The sequence below is a fragment of the Athene noctua genome, chromosome 1 (assembly GCF_965140245.1).
Source record: "Athene noctua chromosome 1, bAthNoc1.hap1.1, whole genome shotgun sequence".
NCBI lineage: Eukaryota > Metazoa > Chordata > Aves > Strigiformes > Strigidae > Athene > Athene noctua.
Window position 1 is genome coordinate 69,220,941 of NC_134037.1, and position 17,421 is coordinate 69,238,361.

General features: G+C 45.1%; 1 protein-coding gene across 3 annotated transcripts in view; it reads right to left on the bottom strand.

The window, feature by feature from the left end:
• Positions 1 to 337: 337 nt before the first annotated feature.
• TAGAP (T cell activation RhoGTPase activating protein) overlaps positions 338 to 17,421 on the bottom strand; it is a 55,989-nt gene continuing 38,905 nt past the window's right edge. Inside the window, exons 3-12 of one of the 3 annotated variants that reach the window (XM_074924514.1) lie at positions 8,828 to 8,869; positions 8,307 to 8,391; positions 8,144 to 8,197; positions 7,454 to 7,520; positions 5,837 to 6,006; positions 4,898 to 5,059; positions 4,312 to 4,421; positions 3,386 to 3,581; positions 2,736 to 2,853; positions 338 to 2,556 (exon numbers count right to left, since the gene is read on the bottom strand). In XM_074924514.1, coding sequence (XP_074780615.1) covers positions 1,382 to 2,556; positions 2,736 to 2,853; positions 3,386 to 3,581; positions 4,312 to 4,421; positions 4,898 to 5,059; positions 5,837 to 6,006; positions 7,454 to 7,520; positions 8,144 to 8,197; positions 8,307 to 8,333 — 2,079 coding nt within the window. In that variant the 5' untranslated portion in view covers positions 8,334 to 8,391; positions 8,828 to 8,869 and the 3' untranslated portion in view covers positions 338 to 1,381. Of the gene's footprint in view, positions 2,557 to 2,735; positions 2,854 to 3,376; positions 3,582 to 4,311; positions 4,422 to 4,897; positions 5,060 to 5,836; positions 6,010 to 7,453; positions 7,521 to 8,143; positions 8,198 to 8,306; positions 8,392 to 8,827; positions 8,870 to 17,421 lie in introns of those variants that run through there. The other 2 variants (XM_074924521.1, XM_074924530.1) reach the window with 2 other exon arrangements.

Genomic DNA, 17,421 nt, shown 5'->3' on the forward strand with positions numbered 1-17,421 from the left:
GTGTCCTGTGAACACCTACACCCGGAAAACATCATACCCGAGATGCTGGTATGCTACTGAATCTGCTCCGCTTTTGGAGCAGCATCACTTCTTTGCAGTTCCCTCTCCACTGATAACTGCTGTTACATGGCAGTGTAACTTGTTTTTCTGACAGAGAGGGATTTGTTCTTAGAATCTAGCCTGCAGCCTCTTACAACAATAGTAGTGATACTGCTGCTTAGATATGCCATCTCATTCAAGCAGACCTGCAATACCTGTAGAATGGTATAAAAGTAGGTACAGTACATGTAGGGCCTGCATGTTTTAAAGACAGACAATGGACAGTTTAACATTCATGCAGAAAAATGTTTTATTGTAGTGGAGTTACACATGAGAAAAACAAAAGTCTCCCTACTCCTGGTTCAAGGCTATGCTGAGCCATAAAAGGGGAGGTAAGTGCTAACCAAAACAAGTTCCTACATGTAAAACACATTGCACTTCCAGTCATTTTTACAAGGTTATAAGGACACCACCTGATATTTTCTGTCTTTTCCTTTCCTTTTTTTTTTTTTTTTTAAATGAGCTGCAGCTTTAACAATTATTTAAAGCAGGTATCCAGAATGTTTCATTACAGGAGTTTTTGTTGTTTGGGTTTTTTTCCCCTCGTAAAAGCAAACCTGAAGATTTTCTTTCTGCTTAGCCTGTCCAGTTTATTTAGATGAAAAGCACCTCAGGCCACATGAGGTTTATTTGATACATTCCTATAATGACCTTGTAGGGCTTCAGCGGCTCTAAACCCAGCTTGGTATACAACACTAGTGCTGGTTAGTGGTCAGATCATTCTCATCACCAGCAAACAGGAGGAGGGAATGGCAGCAGGTGCAGGGCATTTATGGAAGAGTGCTGGAGTGGCCTCGATGACAGAACAGCTCTTCCCCAATTAGGGCAACTGCCAGCCCACTTTTTAATGCAGAAAAGCAGCAAAGCATTGCACCAGCCTGGTGCAGACACACGTAACAGATGGCATGGAGTCTGTGACCATGCAGAAAAGGAAAGGAAGGTGGGACAGGTTTTGGACCTGCCAACCTTTTAATTGTCCTTTCAGGGATACAAATACAACACTTTGTCAATTACTAACTAGTTTTCCCACAACAGGTTATGTACAGCATATTCACTTACATTTTTTACATAATACACAGGTCTTCCCCACGACCACCTCTTGTGGTGAAAGAATGTGACATATCATGCTGACAGACACTTCAGGAGAGCCTCAAGGAAAGAAAAGTTCATGCAGAACTAGCTTATTCTTGATCTCTTGAAAGTAAAATCTTACAAAGGATGAGCAAGATGTCTATTTTTACAATATTTACTTTGTACAGTGCAAAGAGGAGGGACAGGCTTTTTAAACATAGGATTCCTTAGCATACTGGATCTGGTCTACCTCAAAAACTGGCTGGCTGCACCTCCGAGCTACATACTCAAGTTTCTTCTTTTGACAGGATTCAGACATGGCTCTCAATCGGTAAACTCCTGGGGTCACAGGTAAACTCACACGGGAGTTTATTCCCACACTGACACTGAGGGTTTCAGTTTTCACATCAGAATCCTTTGCTGCAGAAACTCTGCCACTGGGTAGGTCCATTAGAGCTGTATATGCTGCGTCCTGTGCACAGCTGCTGCATGGATGAGGCAGCAAAGCATCTTGGTTTGACATCTTTAATCTCATAGCTTGAACTGTGAGATTGTGGGAGTGAACTTGAGTGGCCAAGCAGTTTTTAGTAGCTTCTTCATAAGAGGGTGGTCTTCCAGGATTCTTCTGGTCTACCTCTCTGAACACTTCATCAGCTGACCTGAGACGGGGCCTTTGCTGATATGCCGCAGGCAATGGTTTGTCATTGTCAGGGCTGTTCTCCTGGACAACTCTGCAGGAGAACTGATCTTCCTTTGTGAAACTGTCTCTCTGAAAACCCATATTTTTTCCAGGCCCCCAACTCTGGGTTTTTATTAGTGTTTTCCTGCGGTTTGCAAAAGAGAATGACAAGGAATGCTTTTTGATCTCTCTGCTTGGCGTACTGCAGTCTTCGGTGGCCTTGGTGGAAAAGGACTGGGGCCTATTTAAAAAGGTTTTTTTGGGACTAGAGGGTGAAACTACTGGGGAGCTGGTGAAGACTGAGCCATCAGAGCTCTCCAGTGAGCAACTGGAAGATGTTTTGGGTAGAGAGTCTGTTGATAACTGTGAAGGTAAGATTGCAAGCCGTTTCTCCAGTGCCTCCAACCCTAGCTGTTTCTGCTGAATTGGAAAATTGTCCTCGCTTTTGTTTAGCTTCTGTTTCCTTATCCTGCCTTCAAGGCAGTTCTGGAAGGACAGGTCTGGCTCTGAGTACCTCCTGTCCATCGTACTGATGTCATTTCTGGTATTAGTCAGTGAAGGGGCAGAGATGCATGTTGGATATCTCCTGCTCACACTAGTGCTCCTCCCTTTGGGCTGCTCCATCTGAGAGGTATGGAGGCTGCCTTCAGCTTCAGGATCTGCACTGTCATAGGCAGAGTCAGTCTGTTGAGCAGCACATAGGTGTTCTGTGGGGAGAAAAGACCTATTAGTTTTCATTGATCTGAGGATGAAAGGAAAGAGAGCACTGCAACAGTGTGTTAAGCCCCTTACAACTCTCTGTGTTTCCACAGATGTATTCCCATATCAGATTAAAGAATTTAGCCCAGCAGCCCCAGTCTGTGACATCCCCAGTCTGTTCTCATACCTGTGGAGCCGTCTGTGTGCTCCAGTGACTCCTCAGCCAAGGCACAGACAGGCAAGGCAATGTCCTCCCCAAATATTTCTGAACAGTTCTTTATGAGGAACTCAACCAACACTGTCACCTGCACACAGAACACAGAAAAGAGTTTATTTCAGTCAAAAGGGCTGAAAACTTATCAAACAATCTTTCCTGCCCCTGCCTGCTGTCTTTGTATGAAGGGCAGCACAGAGCAGGGTGGCTTCTGCCAATATCCTAGCCTAAAGTCAGAGGGTGAGTCAGTCCACTCTGGAGGATGAGGCCTGATGCTGCAGTCAAATTCATCTGCCCTCATATGGACAAAACACCATCAGCCACAGCTTTGGCCTCGCTGTCCAGAGGGCCTGTGGGTGGCAATGCCCACCAGGTGCCCCTTGCCCTCTGCGTGCATGTATTGCGGGGCTGCGCTACGACGTAGGGGGCTGCAGGACAACTGCTACTTTTGCTCAGAGGAGGCGAGACGAGGGGCAGCCTTGTCCATCACACTGCCGGCACCTGAGCTGTGGGGCACCCCCGGTATGGAGGGGTGCTGTTCAGCTTTTGCAATGGCAGTGGGATCCCTATGGATGGCGCTGAGGTGCCCTGAAGCGAGTGGCTGCTTGATGAGTTCAACACACCTTGTCATTCATCTCCTTCTGCACTTCCAGTGGGAGCGTGCTGTCCGTCTCTGGGCTCAGCATATTTGGGCCGACGCAGATGGCCAGGTTGCTGGAGTCCATCCTGTTGGTCTCTGCGTTTTGGCCGATGTGGTGGAGCAGAGAAAGCAAGTGCTTGAGCAGGACAAGGTTCGGTCTAGGCAGTTTGTCAGCCACCCTGAATGAACACAAACAAAATGTGACGTTAACTCATAGTGCATCAGCCCCTGCTTCTTTGTCTGAGCAAGTCTTAATTACACTCAGACAGATGACCCTTCCTTCAGAAAGAGCCATGCGTGTGCTTTTTTCACTGCTTAGCAGAAGTATCATTCAGAGATCCCCAATGGCAGCTGAGCGTGTGGTTAATTATAAGATCGTGAATGATGAGTTCTTGACTGAATGATGAGGTCTTGACTGGAAGGCAAGCATGAAAGCAGTCGATGTCCTTGAGTAGATGGAATGCCATCAGAAGATGTCACTGGAGGCTTCACAAAGGCACATGAAAGCCTGTGGTTGTGCTGCGGAGCTTTCAAAGCACTCCCAGTCAGCATCTGCATCTGCTCTTTCTAAAGAGCAAAACATGGCAGTGGTCCCCACGTGCCCGTCTTCACTGACAGGGTATGTGAAGGTTCCCTGGCAGTGCCTGTCCCACAGCACCGTGACTACATTAGCTGAGACACTGCAGCCTCTCTCCTCTTCATACGCTAGCCATTTCGTAGCTCAATCTCAAATAACTTCAGGAAGAGCTAATGCTAGAGCCCTCTAAACCAAGCCCCATGAAGCAATAGCAAGCTGTTATAAATGACAGGCTTCTAAATGAGACTCAATTTTGAAATACATCATTGGCCTCTACCAGCCACTCTATCTCACTGGGACTAGTTGCAAAACTTCCTTGTTGCAACACTTACTCTTTCAATTCTTCAATTTTTTCCTGCTTGCTTGACTTCTCCAGAGCTTGCATCCACTTTTCATAGAGGTCGGCTGACAGGAGTTTGGAGGGAATATTTCGTAGGAAGTCCTGCAAGGCCAAGAGATTTAAATGAGGCTTTGGACACTACTCCTGAACGCAGAGGGAACATCACTGTGACATGGGCTCACTAGGAGACAGGTTGGCTTGAGCTACCTGACCATCAGCACTGGCAAAGCAGTGCAGTGCAAAAGTACATGCCAAGTACGCTTGCACTGGGGTAACAACAGGACCCAGCTCTCAGCTGCTTTTCATTCACCCATAAATCTCAGTATTCCTCCCTGGGAGGAAGCTGAGGAGAAGGATGAAGTGAGTTTCCTGTGGGCATGCAGGAAATCAGCAGCACAACAAGTGGGACTGAAAATCAGGTGGAAAAGGAAAATGCCAAACTTTTGTAAGCCTGAAACATTTAGTTTGGCTTTGCTCTGGCTTTAGCTTGGAGTTCCACCTAGGTCAGCTCTGAGCACTGAAGTGGGCCTGTGTAGATTAGCGGTATCCTCTCACCACTGCAGGTCAGGGGAGCTCACCTTCAAGACCACTGCCAGCAGGTGCACAGATTTGCTTTTCAAATCAACATTCCTGCCTTTGTTTAGGTCCTCCTTCAACTCCTTTCGTGCTTTCTCATTGGCAGCTTTTCTGAATATCCCTTCGGTAGAAGGTCCTTTCATATACAGTATAGCTAGGAGATCCTGCAGGAAAAAAAAGACAGGAATGGAAGAAGAGTTAATTGGCTGAAGGAAGGTCCTTCATTTATTTAGAAACAGAAGAAAAATTTTCTGGAGGTACACTGTGCTCTAATTAGGTGAGTATCTAGTTCTTGCTCCATGTAGATTACATGGGCAATAACCTGATTTTCCCCCAACCCACCCTCTTTTTGAGTTGCTGAGTTCCACTAACTTCAGTGGAGTCATCCCTGCTTCCTTCCAGAAGGAAACAAGGAATGACTTAAGTCTTAGTTCAAATCCCTTGCCTCCCAAGCCAGGCAAATATTGCTTAGAAGATACAAAAGCCTGTCTATTGGAAAAGCCGGCTCAGTGGGAGAACTGTCACAAGACCATTTTTATCCAGAAGATAGCATTTAGGTATTTGTCAGTGGCAGTCCATAGCTGAACACTTTTTTCAGGGAAATACAGAAATCCTTGGAAGTTTATGCTGCTGAAAGATTCACTTAAATGACTTCTGTAGAAGTTTATACTTATGTTTATACTAAAGAGCCGATCTTCTCATCCTATTCCTGGTTCTGGGTTGTCTCCACTCAAGGTAACTTCCAGCAAACATTGGGTGCACTGGACAAGACCTGCAGACCTGACCCTTTCTACATCTGGGATGGGCCCTGAGCTTATCAGAAGTATGTGTGGAGGGAAAACACCAAAATCACTCATCTCCTGGTTGCTGCAGCACAAGTAACAAGGATCCTGCCTCATGTTGGAAGCCAGAGGTATAACTGTATCGCCAGGCTTGCTTACCTGGACTGGTTGGGGCAGTGTGTCATCTTCCCCACAGATAATTGCCAGAGGCTGGCCAAACAGAGAGATTTTGGCACCGGAGTCTAGCTGCCCTGGGGAATTCCCATTGGTAGAGCTTCGTCTCAGAGTAAATGACTGCGATATCACCTTCTTTCTTTTCTTTGTTCCATCTGCTGCAAGCAAAAAGAAAGCAAAAAATCAATTTTTAAAAAAAAACAGTGCTACGCAGCATTTCATCTGTGTGCAGGGCAGAGATGTATGTTGAAACAACTCTAACCGAAGAAGCTGAAAAACAACTAAGTGGTTACTAAGGAAACAACTGACTAAACTGTAAAACTCTGACCATCCCTCTAAGGACGCCACCTTTCCTGTTTTGGGTTTGGTTTTTTTTTACATTCTAGTCACTGTTTCTTCTTAGAGAGTGGGAACATACAGGGCACAGAAATAACAGCATTTATAGAGATTTCTGATATTGCAGCGGTTTTTGTGATAACTATCTAAGGCAGATATGTCACTTGGGCAGCTGGCAATGACAACAGTTTTCACTACACAGCCTGGTTGTGCCCCAGCCTTAGGGCAAGAGTGGAACTAGGGGCTAGGGGCTCCTGATTTTCAGACTCTTTTACAGACTGAAATGAAAACACACTGCTCCAGCTCTGCCAGTTTTGGAGTCCTGCTAGAACTAGTGCTTGCCCCTGCCAGCCAGCCAGTGGAAGGTGATACTTGCTCCAGAGGATGGGAGCATTACAGTAGGGCCTCATTGGCTTCAGGCTCAGAAATCTCTTAGCACGGGTTTTTCATCTGCATATCTTAAAGAGGAGGGTGTGTTAGAAATTTGGAGATGATGGTTCTATTGTATGAAGTGTGGGGTTTTTTCCCTTTCAGAAATGCTGAGAGAAGGATCCTTTTGCTAAAAGGCTTTATAAAGGAGTTGTTTTCTGCATATTTCCTATAAAGGACTTGCCTTCTACTCCACAATGAAGTTGTCTTACACAGATGAAAAGTTCTCAGGATATATATTTGTGGCTTAGCACAAGTCCTTTGTAGGGAGGGATTAAAAACTATGAGAAAATAACCTAACATTATAGTGTCATATAAAATGTTAGCTTCTGTTACTCCTGAAAAATGGTCTGATATGATGGTCTGCTCCAAATCTGACCCTGACTTGCTAATGGTCTCCCGTGGGTTGTTTACAGGTGCTGAGGTTTTGCATAGCGAGTGAAAACAAGTGCTGTTGCTGCTGCTGAGAGGGTTTATTTGCTCTGGCATGAAACCGCTGGTAGTGGTACTTGGTACTCGCTTGCGGTGCCACACCTCAGTGGTGATGCTCGAGTGAGAAAGAAGCACATTTACTTCCCATTGCTGCCTGGGAACCCAATGAAACGTGGCTCTGAGGACAAGGAAACAGGGATGCAAAACCTCTGGCACTCAGCACTGTCACCTCTGCCACTGAGCATAAGAGAAAGAAGTCATTAGCGCGTGGTCTCCTGGGTGGGGCTGAGGACTATGGATTGTTCTCAGGGAGGTGAAGTGGGCAGTTTTGGGTGGTTTTGCAGAAGTGCCAACTTGCAAGCGTTACATAAGAAGTCAGTTCCACAGTTTGCTTTTAAAACTCACCAGCTGAGTGGCAAAGTCCATCTGCAGTATCTGACGGGGCCAGTGCTGAGCGTTTCTTGGCATCAGCCTGCAAGAAGCGTTACAGAGAAGAAGACTTACAGAGCTGCCACCAGCAGCAAGAGCCACAAGCAGCAAGGGCCACCAGCAGCAAGGGCCACCAGCGAGTCGTTGCAGCTGCTCAGAAATCTGTAGGAGGCTCTGGGGAATAACCAGAACAAGTCCAACACCTGCTGAAGAGGTGCCTTGGTCCAGGAGTGACACTGCCTCACTGCCCAATAGAGGGGTTTGTGGTAAAGCCTGCAGCCATCACCCCAAACCTGCCTGGCAGGTCACAACCCCTTTTAGGCTGCTCTTTTGACCCAGAGAAGCCACAGCTGGACACAGCCTGCTCTTCTGGGCCTTCCCCCAGCACTGGAGATTTCCTCCCAAACTCCTCTGGGGAGCCTTGACGGCTTCGGAGCCTGCCAGATTCCTGAGCAAAGCTGCCCAGGAGCTTGGGAAATGTGCTGTTGCTCACAGCGATGCCCAGCTCCTTCTGCACGGTGCTGCACAGAGTTGCCTTCGAAGGGTTCTGCCCATTCGTGGGTAATGGTAGGCAGCCGGCAGCTCCTACAGGGTCCACCCCCACTTTGCTAAAATATCTCACATCAGTACCCAAGAAGGATGGGGGGAAATGTAGCAGCTGCTTACCTCCGACTGGCACTCAATCAGACTCTCCATGTTCCCAGCATTTAGTGTCTTTGACTAGACAAGAAAACAAAGACACTACGTAAATAATTGAATGCTATGGTTTAGAAATCAGAGCTTTTCAAAATCACTCTGTTGACAGAGCTGAAACAATAAAAATACTCACGGTATTACAGCTGCTTAACACTTTCATTAGGAGTTTGATCGGGAGAGCTCTGGACACTCTGGTTTCCTTTGGTCCTTTTGTTTGCCTGTTTATTGAACAGGGAACAGACAAAGAAAAGAGCTTTGTAAAACTGCGCCCTTCTTGCCTTCCTCCCCTGCAAGCCAGTCTGACATTTAAATACAATTCTGAAAGAGCAAGATATCCCACACAAGTCAATCATAAAGCCCTTCTCTGGAAGGCACTCAGTCCTGCTGCCCTATCTACCTCTTGATTAAAACAGAAAAAAAGCAGCTTTCTATTTTTAATCCATGCGAAAAATGAGCAAGTGGTGACAGCAACGTATGGTTGTTAATCTGCAACAGAAGGCTAAGCAAGTCAGTCAGCTCTGCCCACGAGCTACAATTAGTAGTGGGCGCACCTCTCCCCCATCTGTATTTTTGTGCATCTCTGTACAGCTGCTTCTGGAGCACTCCACCAACTTCAACCACAACGCCATAGATTTTATCCCGGGCAGTACTTACCCAAGGAGTGAGTCCAGCCAGAGGTCCTTCACCTCCCGCGAACTGCAGAGGAAAGGAGAAACAGCATCACTGCCCACTGCTACTAATCCTTTGGACGGAGGCAGGCGACTAAACAGTTCTACCCCACGTGTGCTGCCTTATATATGCAGAAGGGGCAGGTGGAAATTCACAGACAGGAAGAAGCATCATGGGGCAGGACTGAGATGCTACGAAATTTCTGGCTTCCTCTTTCCTTTTAGAGGAGCTATTTTTTTTTCCCTTAAAGAAAAAAAAAAAAAAAAAAAAAAAAAAGCAAGCCCTTGTAGCTGTTACGGATGGAAAAGATGAGACACTTGCCAGGTAAAGGTTCCATCTAACATCACCAGCATGAGGTGGGATGTGCAGAGGGGACTGCAGTGTGGGCAGCTTCTCCTTACCGTTAAAGGGCAGTGGGTACAGTCTGTCCTTTGACTGCTCGGAGACCTTAGATTTTGCAGTTTAAAGATGTACTACCAGATCAAGTTACACTAAGAACAGTTAAAAAGTTGGGGAGTGGAATAGCCAAGATTCAGAAAAATGTTTTTGTATGTTTTTTTAAAAACTAATGACAACAGTTTACTCTCTGCAAGCAGATGTAGACACTTTGCCAGTGCCAACTAGTTCTTGAGAATCTAAGCACCAGACTCCTATAGGAGTGGTGTTATGTAATAATTTAATAATGTATGACTATATAATAAAACATCTTGCTTAAATACATCTTAGTAAGAATTATTTGTCCAAGTAATAAAGTTTAATTCAGCTGAGGAGATAAAAAAAATCCCAGAAAAATCTACCTCTTCTCTCCCTGTACCCCTTCAGGGTCTGTTGCTGACTCCCCCACAACCTGGGCACATCAGAAGCAGAGGGACAACGGTACTCACTCTACCAGGCCATTATGAAAATTCATCAATGTTTGATGTTAAATTCATGATATTAGTTCAACTGATTCAGTAACAGAGGCAAATTACAACCCAATATTCTGGCTACCAGTCTTTTGATCTAGTGAAAAAGAGGAGCAAAGGCTGAGAGTCAAAGGGTTAGGAATATTTCAGCAGTGGATTTAGGTGGAAAGCATACTTGTAAAACTGGTCTCTCTGATGCCTCCCCGAAAGGATGATTGTTTCACATGTGCAGGGGACGAGGCTGTGTCATAGCACAGCTCTTTGCAGATGCATGTTATAGCTACATCCGCTGCTGAATTCACCCTGAATGCCATTCTTTGCTTGACCACATCAGATCTGGCCCATGTAGTATGACCCTGGGTTGTCGTGTGGAACAGACAGGCGGTCTCATCTTGACTGGCAGGAATCCAAAGTGCCAAATTCACTTTTGGTTAGACAGAGATGTGTCCAGAAGGGCAAAAGGAGAGCTGCCCTGCTTTTGTGGGGGGTGATGCTGTAGATAACCATTCAAATCCTCCTGAGGGCCATCATTTCCATGGTTCTGTAGAGACACCAGTCTGTAGACTTGTTCAGGACTGAAACTGACAGGAACCTCAGTCAATTACCCTGCAGCCCTGTGTACTTACCACTGATCTACTCACTGCCATAAATGATTTTTTGTTAATTAGCAGTCCCTTGACATCTGTCATTTCCCTACTAAATTCCATGGGATGATGCACGTTCTTGCAGAAATACTGTCATCCTGCATCATGTTCTCCTGAGAATTCCTTCTGAGGCTCCCTGGCAGCTGATAGTCCCAGCAGGATTCCTGGGAACAAGGGGCATCTATTTTTCAGTACATCTGTTAAAAGTGTATCTAAACATATCTGTCTCTTAAGTATCTCAGAGGCTTAAGGGACCTATGCAGTTCAGTTCTGCCTGTCCCTCACCTCCAGCACTGTACACAGATGTATTTCTGAGCTCAGTCTGTTACATGATTACGACATGGGGTTTGATCTGGAAAATGCACAACTCGTTGAAGAAAATGAGAGTTTAATGGGTGGTGATTAGCCAGGCCAGAAGCTTAGATTACAAATAGGGCACAGCTGTACACATGGCATAATACTTTGAATTTCCCAGGAGGAAAAGATACAGTAATGGGTGGTATATTGATAGCACATCGCCAGACTGTCCACTGGCACATACTGCTGTATCTCTGTCTAATTAGTTCCCATCTATTAACAGCTGTGGGGATATAATGGCCATTGTACATGATAGGTATGTGTATAGGCCTTCCTGCACATAGGGAAAACAATTTGATTTTTTTTTACCCTCCTGATACAGTTCTTTTTTTTTACAGCTCTTTTATGGTGTGTATCACAAACAATTTATGTCAAAATTACTTTAAAGTATCTTATTGAATTACAAACAAACATGCCCCATCTGAGTAGCAGGCCTTCTATAAAGCTATGGCTTGGCGGAGTAATTGTATGGCCACACAGAATAAAGCTTGGCTATATTTGTGAAAAGCAGTAAATGAGCATGGGCTGGCTCATGCTGAGCACTGCAGAGCTGCGGGCAGGGTCCCAAGGTCAGAAGAGCTCCTGTGCCAGGTGGGTGAAGACAGGAGGACCAGCACATCATGAGCTGCCCTCACCTACCAGCCAGAGCAGCTTCACAGCTTCCTCCACCAGTGTGTTAAGGGTAACATAGATGTAGCCCCCAAAGCCAATCTCTGCACTGAATATTAGCAGAAAGGGCCTGTCATATGGGAAGTTTACAAATGAAGGTACCTTACGTGAACAGCTTCTTCTTTCCCCAAAGCGACCCATTTCCTCTGCACCACCCAACTCTGCTCCACAGACTCAGAGCCTTTGCTATGGTCTGCCCCTCAGTTTCATACAGATCTTATAGAGCAATGTGTTTGTTGTACCACAGTGGTTGCCCTAGGATGAGCAGAATAGATGGCAGATGGCTTGGGCAGTGGAGCTGCTTGCAGGTGATGTGTTTCTCCCAGGCCATCCCTGACTAAGTGAATACACTCCTTCAAAGACATAGGGACATTTACAAAGATCAGGGCATGGGAGATGGGCTGGATTTACAAGGGGTTTGTAGGACTAGCCTGTTACGAGTTCTTCCCCTCCTGTACATCAGGTTGTTCCCCTCAGTTCTGTTGAAGTGCTTTACAATCACTGGAGGGAAAGCAGGACCGGGAAGGTCCCACAGAGCAGCTGACCCTAGGTAGATCCAGAACTCTCAGGACTGGGTTTGCTCCTCGAGATGTGAAGAATTTTTCTTATAGAAGCCAGAACATCAGATTGATGCCTCTGCTTCCCCCTGGGCCCAGGTATCCCTTTCCCTTCCCAAGCCATGACTGCTTTTGTGGTCCACTCCCAAGCACTTTGCCCAGCCAGTTTTTGGAGAAAAGGCTTATATAGCCTTTGCTGCCAACACAAACCATATAGTGATTTTCCCCTTTCTGTGAGCTACAGTCAAGCTAGGTGATTTCTCCTATTTTCTCCTTTCTCCTCTTACACTGGGGCTCAGCAAAGGACTTCAGACCATAGCAAGGAAGGGGCAGCATCAGTTGAGAAGAAAGGAATTGGGAGCTGATAGTAAACAAAAGAAAAAATCTGTTGTGGCTGGAAAGCATTTCTTTTCTTCTCTCCATATCAAACCACAAATGGGAAAATCCCAGCCACAGCTCACTTTTGTTTATTTCTACCACTTTCACAACTGTTTGACATGATGGCTCTTAGAAATGAGGGAGTGTGTGAATGAATCCTGAAACCCGCCTTCACCCTGTTGTCATACCAGCAAGGATGCGGCAGGAGCGAAGCTGTGAGAAGGGTACAGCAGGACGTGCCTGGAGCAGTGACTCTTTCAAGCCATATAGAGCAGAAAGAGTGCCTCTCTGTGTTCAAGAGGGATTGTATTCCAGTTTTGTCTTTACTGGCACAACTGCAGTCTCCCTGGAGGACAAAAGGAATGTTTACCAAAATAAGGAAAGCAGTTCTGCCAAAGTCAGAGAGTTGTTAGATTGTGTTGTTGGTTTTTTTTTTTTTTTTTTAAAGGAAAGCTCTGTGCAATCTGTTCATGGACTCAAAGAACAGGGTGGCGTGTGTGTTGCTGGGAACAACAGGTCACATTTCTACACATCCTTCAGAAAGGCAGCTATAATTTCCTACCACTCTCCAGAGTGTGTTGTGGGTTGCATAGCCACAGTTCAGGGTTTCATTGCAGAAAAGAGGGCAGCCTGAGCTTTGTTCAGACCAGTCCCTACCTCTACCTGTAACAGTTCAGAAGATCCATCAACCCAACTGGTACTGAACTCCTGCAGTTTTAGTCAGGTGAGACCTGCTGACCCTGCCTTTGAAAAGTGTCAGTTTTTCCCAGCTCTGTTCAGCTTATTGCAATGTGGGTTAAATTGCACCACCTTTCTACACACTGGGTTAGTACTGCATAGGAAAAAGCTGCAAATCAAAAATAATACCATAAATACAGCCCAAGGAGTATTCTGTGCCCTTCCAATGACACCCTTTTAGTTGCATTTGCTTTGCAGGACAGTTTGTTTCTTCTTTCATGGATGCTCCCTCCAAGAGGGAGTTGCCATTAAGTTGGCAACTCTAAAGTTTTTTACTTGTCATCGAGTGACTAGTTCCAATGAGTGTTTTTTTAGCTGTGGAGGGCAGGCACATATAGGCCATTTTTCCAAAGTGTCTGTGCTGGTGTTCAGCTGTGTCTGAATTTAGCTTGGTGTTGTATCTCGGCAGCGCTTGGGCATCACTCATTCCTTGGGCTCCAAGGTGGCCAGCACAAAGGCATTGGGGAATTGAAGTTGCCCATAATTTCTGACTGAGTGACTGGAACATCTAAATCTTTGCTTGCTTACAATAAAAACCAAGATAATATGGGAATGCAGGTAATTGAGTCTGAATTCTATTCTTTTCAAGATTTCTGGTTGAAGGTACTCAAGAAGTACTGAAAAGTGAGATGCTACTCACTTTTTTTTGTTACTCCAGTAGGTTTCTCACTTATTTTGCTTCTTTATGTTGTCCATTTGCAAATCAGAAACTGAAATGGTGCTTTTCTGCCAAATTAATTTGCTCTTAGGGACAGATTATATTTAGTACTGAATCCAGAGAGGTGTGAATCTTGATTTTGCTTTTCAGGATTAATACAAATGTTTTAGATTTTGATTGAGGTAGACTTATATTTCTGCTTCTTCTGCAGCTTGTGTTTTGTTTTGAATTTCAGCATCAAAATGATCTCAGATCTCAAAATGTGTTATCAGTGGAAAGCAGAGATAACCTGGATTTCACACTGAATTCTAACTTGCATGTGATTTTCAGGCATAAGTCATCTCACTTTCATACAAAACTTGATCTGCAAACTACCAGTGACCTAGGAGCAATCTGGAATAAAACCAAGAAAACTTGGCCCGAGTGTTGTTTCGGGTTTCATTGTGTATGTGTCCCATTGATACAAAAACTAGAAAAGAAAGCCAGGCTCAAGAGTAGTAAGACCTTACAACTCCCCTGGTAGAGCCTGAGCTGCTCCAGGCATAGCAAGCACCCATGGCTGTGAACATGGCTGTCACTGCAGACACCCAGGAGGAACAACCAGGAGTAGCTGAAATTTCCCCATTGTTCACCTTCAGTTGACCTCCTCCAAGCCCCAGTGATATGATGGAAATATCCCTAAACTCTTCATCATAGTGATGACCGTGTGAATTTGTCATTCCTGTGTTGTACTGCCTTCCTAATAAGGACAACTACCAGTAACCAGATCCTCATCACCTCTAAATTAACCATGAATAGGAACATTTATGACCGCACACCTGGGCTCCATCCTCCAGGCAAAAGCAGTGTCAGGCAAAGCAAATCTTTCCAAGTGCAACTGCTGGCTACAGTTAAACTCCCCTGAGTACATCTGACCCCATACTTTGGGAGAATTATTTGCTGTCATGCCCTGTCCTTGGGCATGCACATCCACACACAGCAAAATAAAATGTTCTTCTGTGAAGTTTTGGCCACCCATCAAAATCAAGATGATAAGTTCGAAACAAACATCTCCATATTAGCTGGTGATTGCCATATTGTTGCTATTAGCAACAGCTGCCGTGTTAGTGTTTTATATAAACACTCTGGTTTTGTATTGCTATCTCATTTTAAAGCACCACTACCTTATGAGGATTTGAGAAAGCAAACGCTTCTTATGGCAGGGGCTCTGCCTCCTGCCGCAGGGCACCACGAGGCCTCTGGGCAAACGGGGCTGTTGCTCCTGCTGCGGGGGGGACACACGGGGAGTGGAGGTGCACTGCCCTGCAGCTGCTGTGGGACAGGGCAAGCCAGCACAGCTGGGGGACACCAAGGGCTGCCCCACTGGAACCAGGGCAGCCACGTCCTCGCCTCCACATGTGCAAAAGCAAGGTGACTCTTCCAGGCCGGGAATAAGAGAGGAATTGCCAGCCTCCAGAGCAAGCAGGACCTGGGATTGCCTGCTAGTGAGAGTGGGGTGAGGGGAAGAAAAAAATGCTTTTGAGATTGAGTTCAGCTATATCAGCTCACTGCTGGAGACGGCTCAGCTTGAAGGCCAGGCTGTTCTCTTCAGGCCTGTGTTCCTGCAAAGTTGGCCATGAATTATGGCTGCTGCCATGCAAGCCAGGTGCTGTTACGGCTGCAGTTGCTTATTCCACTCAAGTGTGCCTGATCTGAACCCTGCCTTTGCTTTCAGGTCTGTGGTCACTGAACAGAGATGACAGTAAGGAGTATGTAGAGAAGGTACCTGTGTGTCACCATGTCCATTTCCCTGTTCAGTGGTGGCCGAAGCTTGAACAGAAGATTTTGTTCTCCCTTTCCACTTCCTTTTAAAGGTTTGTTTGTGCTTTGTTTGAGCTTTACCTTTTCTCCCATTTATTAGATGAGTATGTTTCTTTGGGATTTTTGTCTCTGAAAACAGTTGCTGTGTGTGGTCTTACAGTCATAAACTGCCTTATTTAGTACTAGCAAGAAAGCTTGCAAGGGGAGGGTATATCATTAACCAGGCCAACTGATATAGATGCAAAACCATTCCTCGGGTCTGAAAATAAATGCCTGTCTTCAATCTAAGGACAAGTTGAGAAGAAATGCTCTAAATTTTACTAGATACATTAATCAATTACACAGTTACTTATTGAGATAAGTACCCCAGAAGCACCTCAGGAAGGGTCTTTTCAAAGAGAGATTGAATCCTCTTGCCTGTAGGCACCATAAGATATAAAAATGCTAGGCCAAAAGATGTACAGTCCAGCCAACAGCTATAACATTTGTGTAAACCAAAGACCGCATTGCTACAGAGAGTCTTAGTATTGCTTGTGTAACACTGTGAACCAATCCTGTCCTTGGGTAACTTGATTGAACTTAGTATTCAGAGAATAAACTGAACAGTCATTATCCTGTAAATTATGCCAAAACTAAGATGTTGGTACATTTGCAAAGGGATCTTACTTCCATTTAGTAGGTAACAAGGCAAAGTGCAAGTTCTTAGTGTTATACGCAAATCCCCAGCGTGTATCTTTCAAACATAACCCCTATAGCTTTAAGTTAGTTACTTCCAGTGCTATACTCAGTGAAAACGTTTGCTAACCTCAAGCACTGAAATACAACATATCACTGCAATTGAGTCCTGTCTGCTATTTTAGGAGAGCCAGATGTGCTAGAAGAGGCATTTGAAGGTCTGTGTTATGTCCCAGTGGTTGTCCCTCCTCCCTACAACATTTCTGTTTGCTTCCAGAACTAAGCATTCCTGCAGTTGCCTTTGGACAAGAGCATGCTGCAACGTAAACCTGTCATAACTGTGAGACTGACATGAATAAACAATGCAGATAATACTTCTGCTCTGACCTTAAAGGAAAAATCCTAATGAACACCATAAGCATGGGAAAAGCCATTACTTTAACAATTGAACAGGCTTACTCATCAAACCTACAGCACTCATCCCCCTATTAGGGAATTTTTCAGACTAACCAAAAACTGTGGTTGCATCTTTGCATCAGGGTTTGGTGCGTGAACTCCAGGAGGTGCTTTGTTTTGCCCTTTGATTTTCCATGCAACCTCTGAAAGGTAGCTTGCCTTCTTTCTGCCTCAGTTTCTCATTAATAATGTGCCAAAAATAAAAGGTCACTGCACTGCATAAGGTGCTTTGATATCTTTTAGTGAAAAGAGGTACATACAGGAGAACCCTGTAAAGAGTTTGGCAGCTGTTGCTCTTTCTGTCTCCTGTGTTCCACATGGCAAAGAGAAGACCTTAATTTTACCCTTAGTGGACTATCTTGGACAAATGGAGGCATTTTAAATGCATCATCCGTGAGGAAAATACGTTGCTTTCTGCGCATTATTTGTGTCCCTCGAGGTCTTTGCAGTTCTGCTTACCACATTGAAATGTGAGAGTCACCTTCTGGACAGATCAAATACTTATTTTAAGCATGTAGCTTGTTGTCAGGAGGAAATAGGACAATGTCACAATGAAATAACCATTCAATATGGTAACTGAACTAACAATTTTATCTAGAATCTGTAATAAAAATGTTTCTGTGCATGAATTCCCCTCCTTTTCCTGATCCCTGGGAAGGGATCTCACATGGGGACTCCAGCATGGTCACAACAGAGGCTGTGTTTTAAACGTCAGGCAGATGATAGTGGGATATGTTGTCAC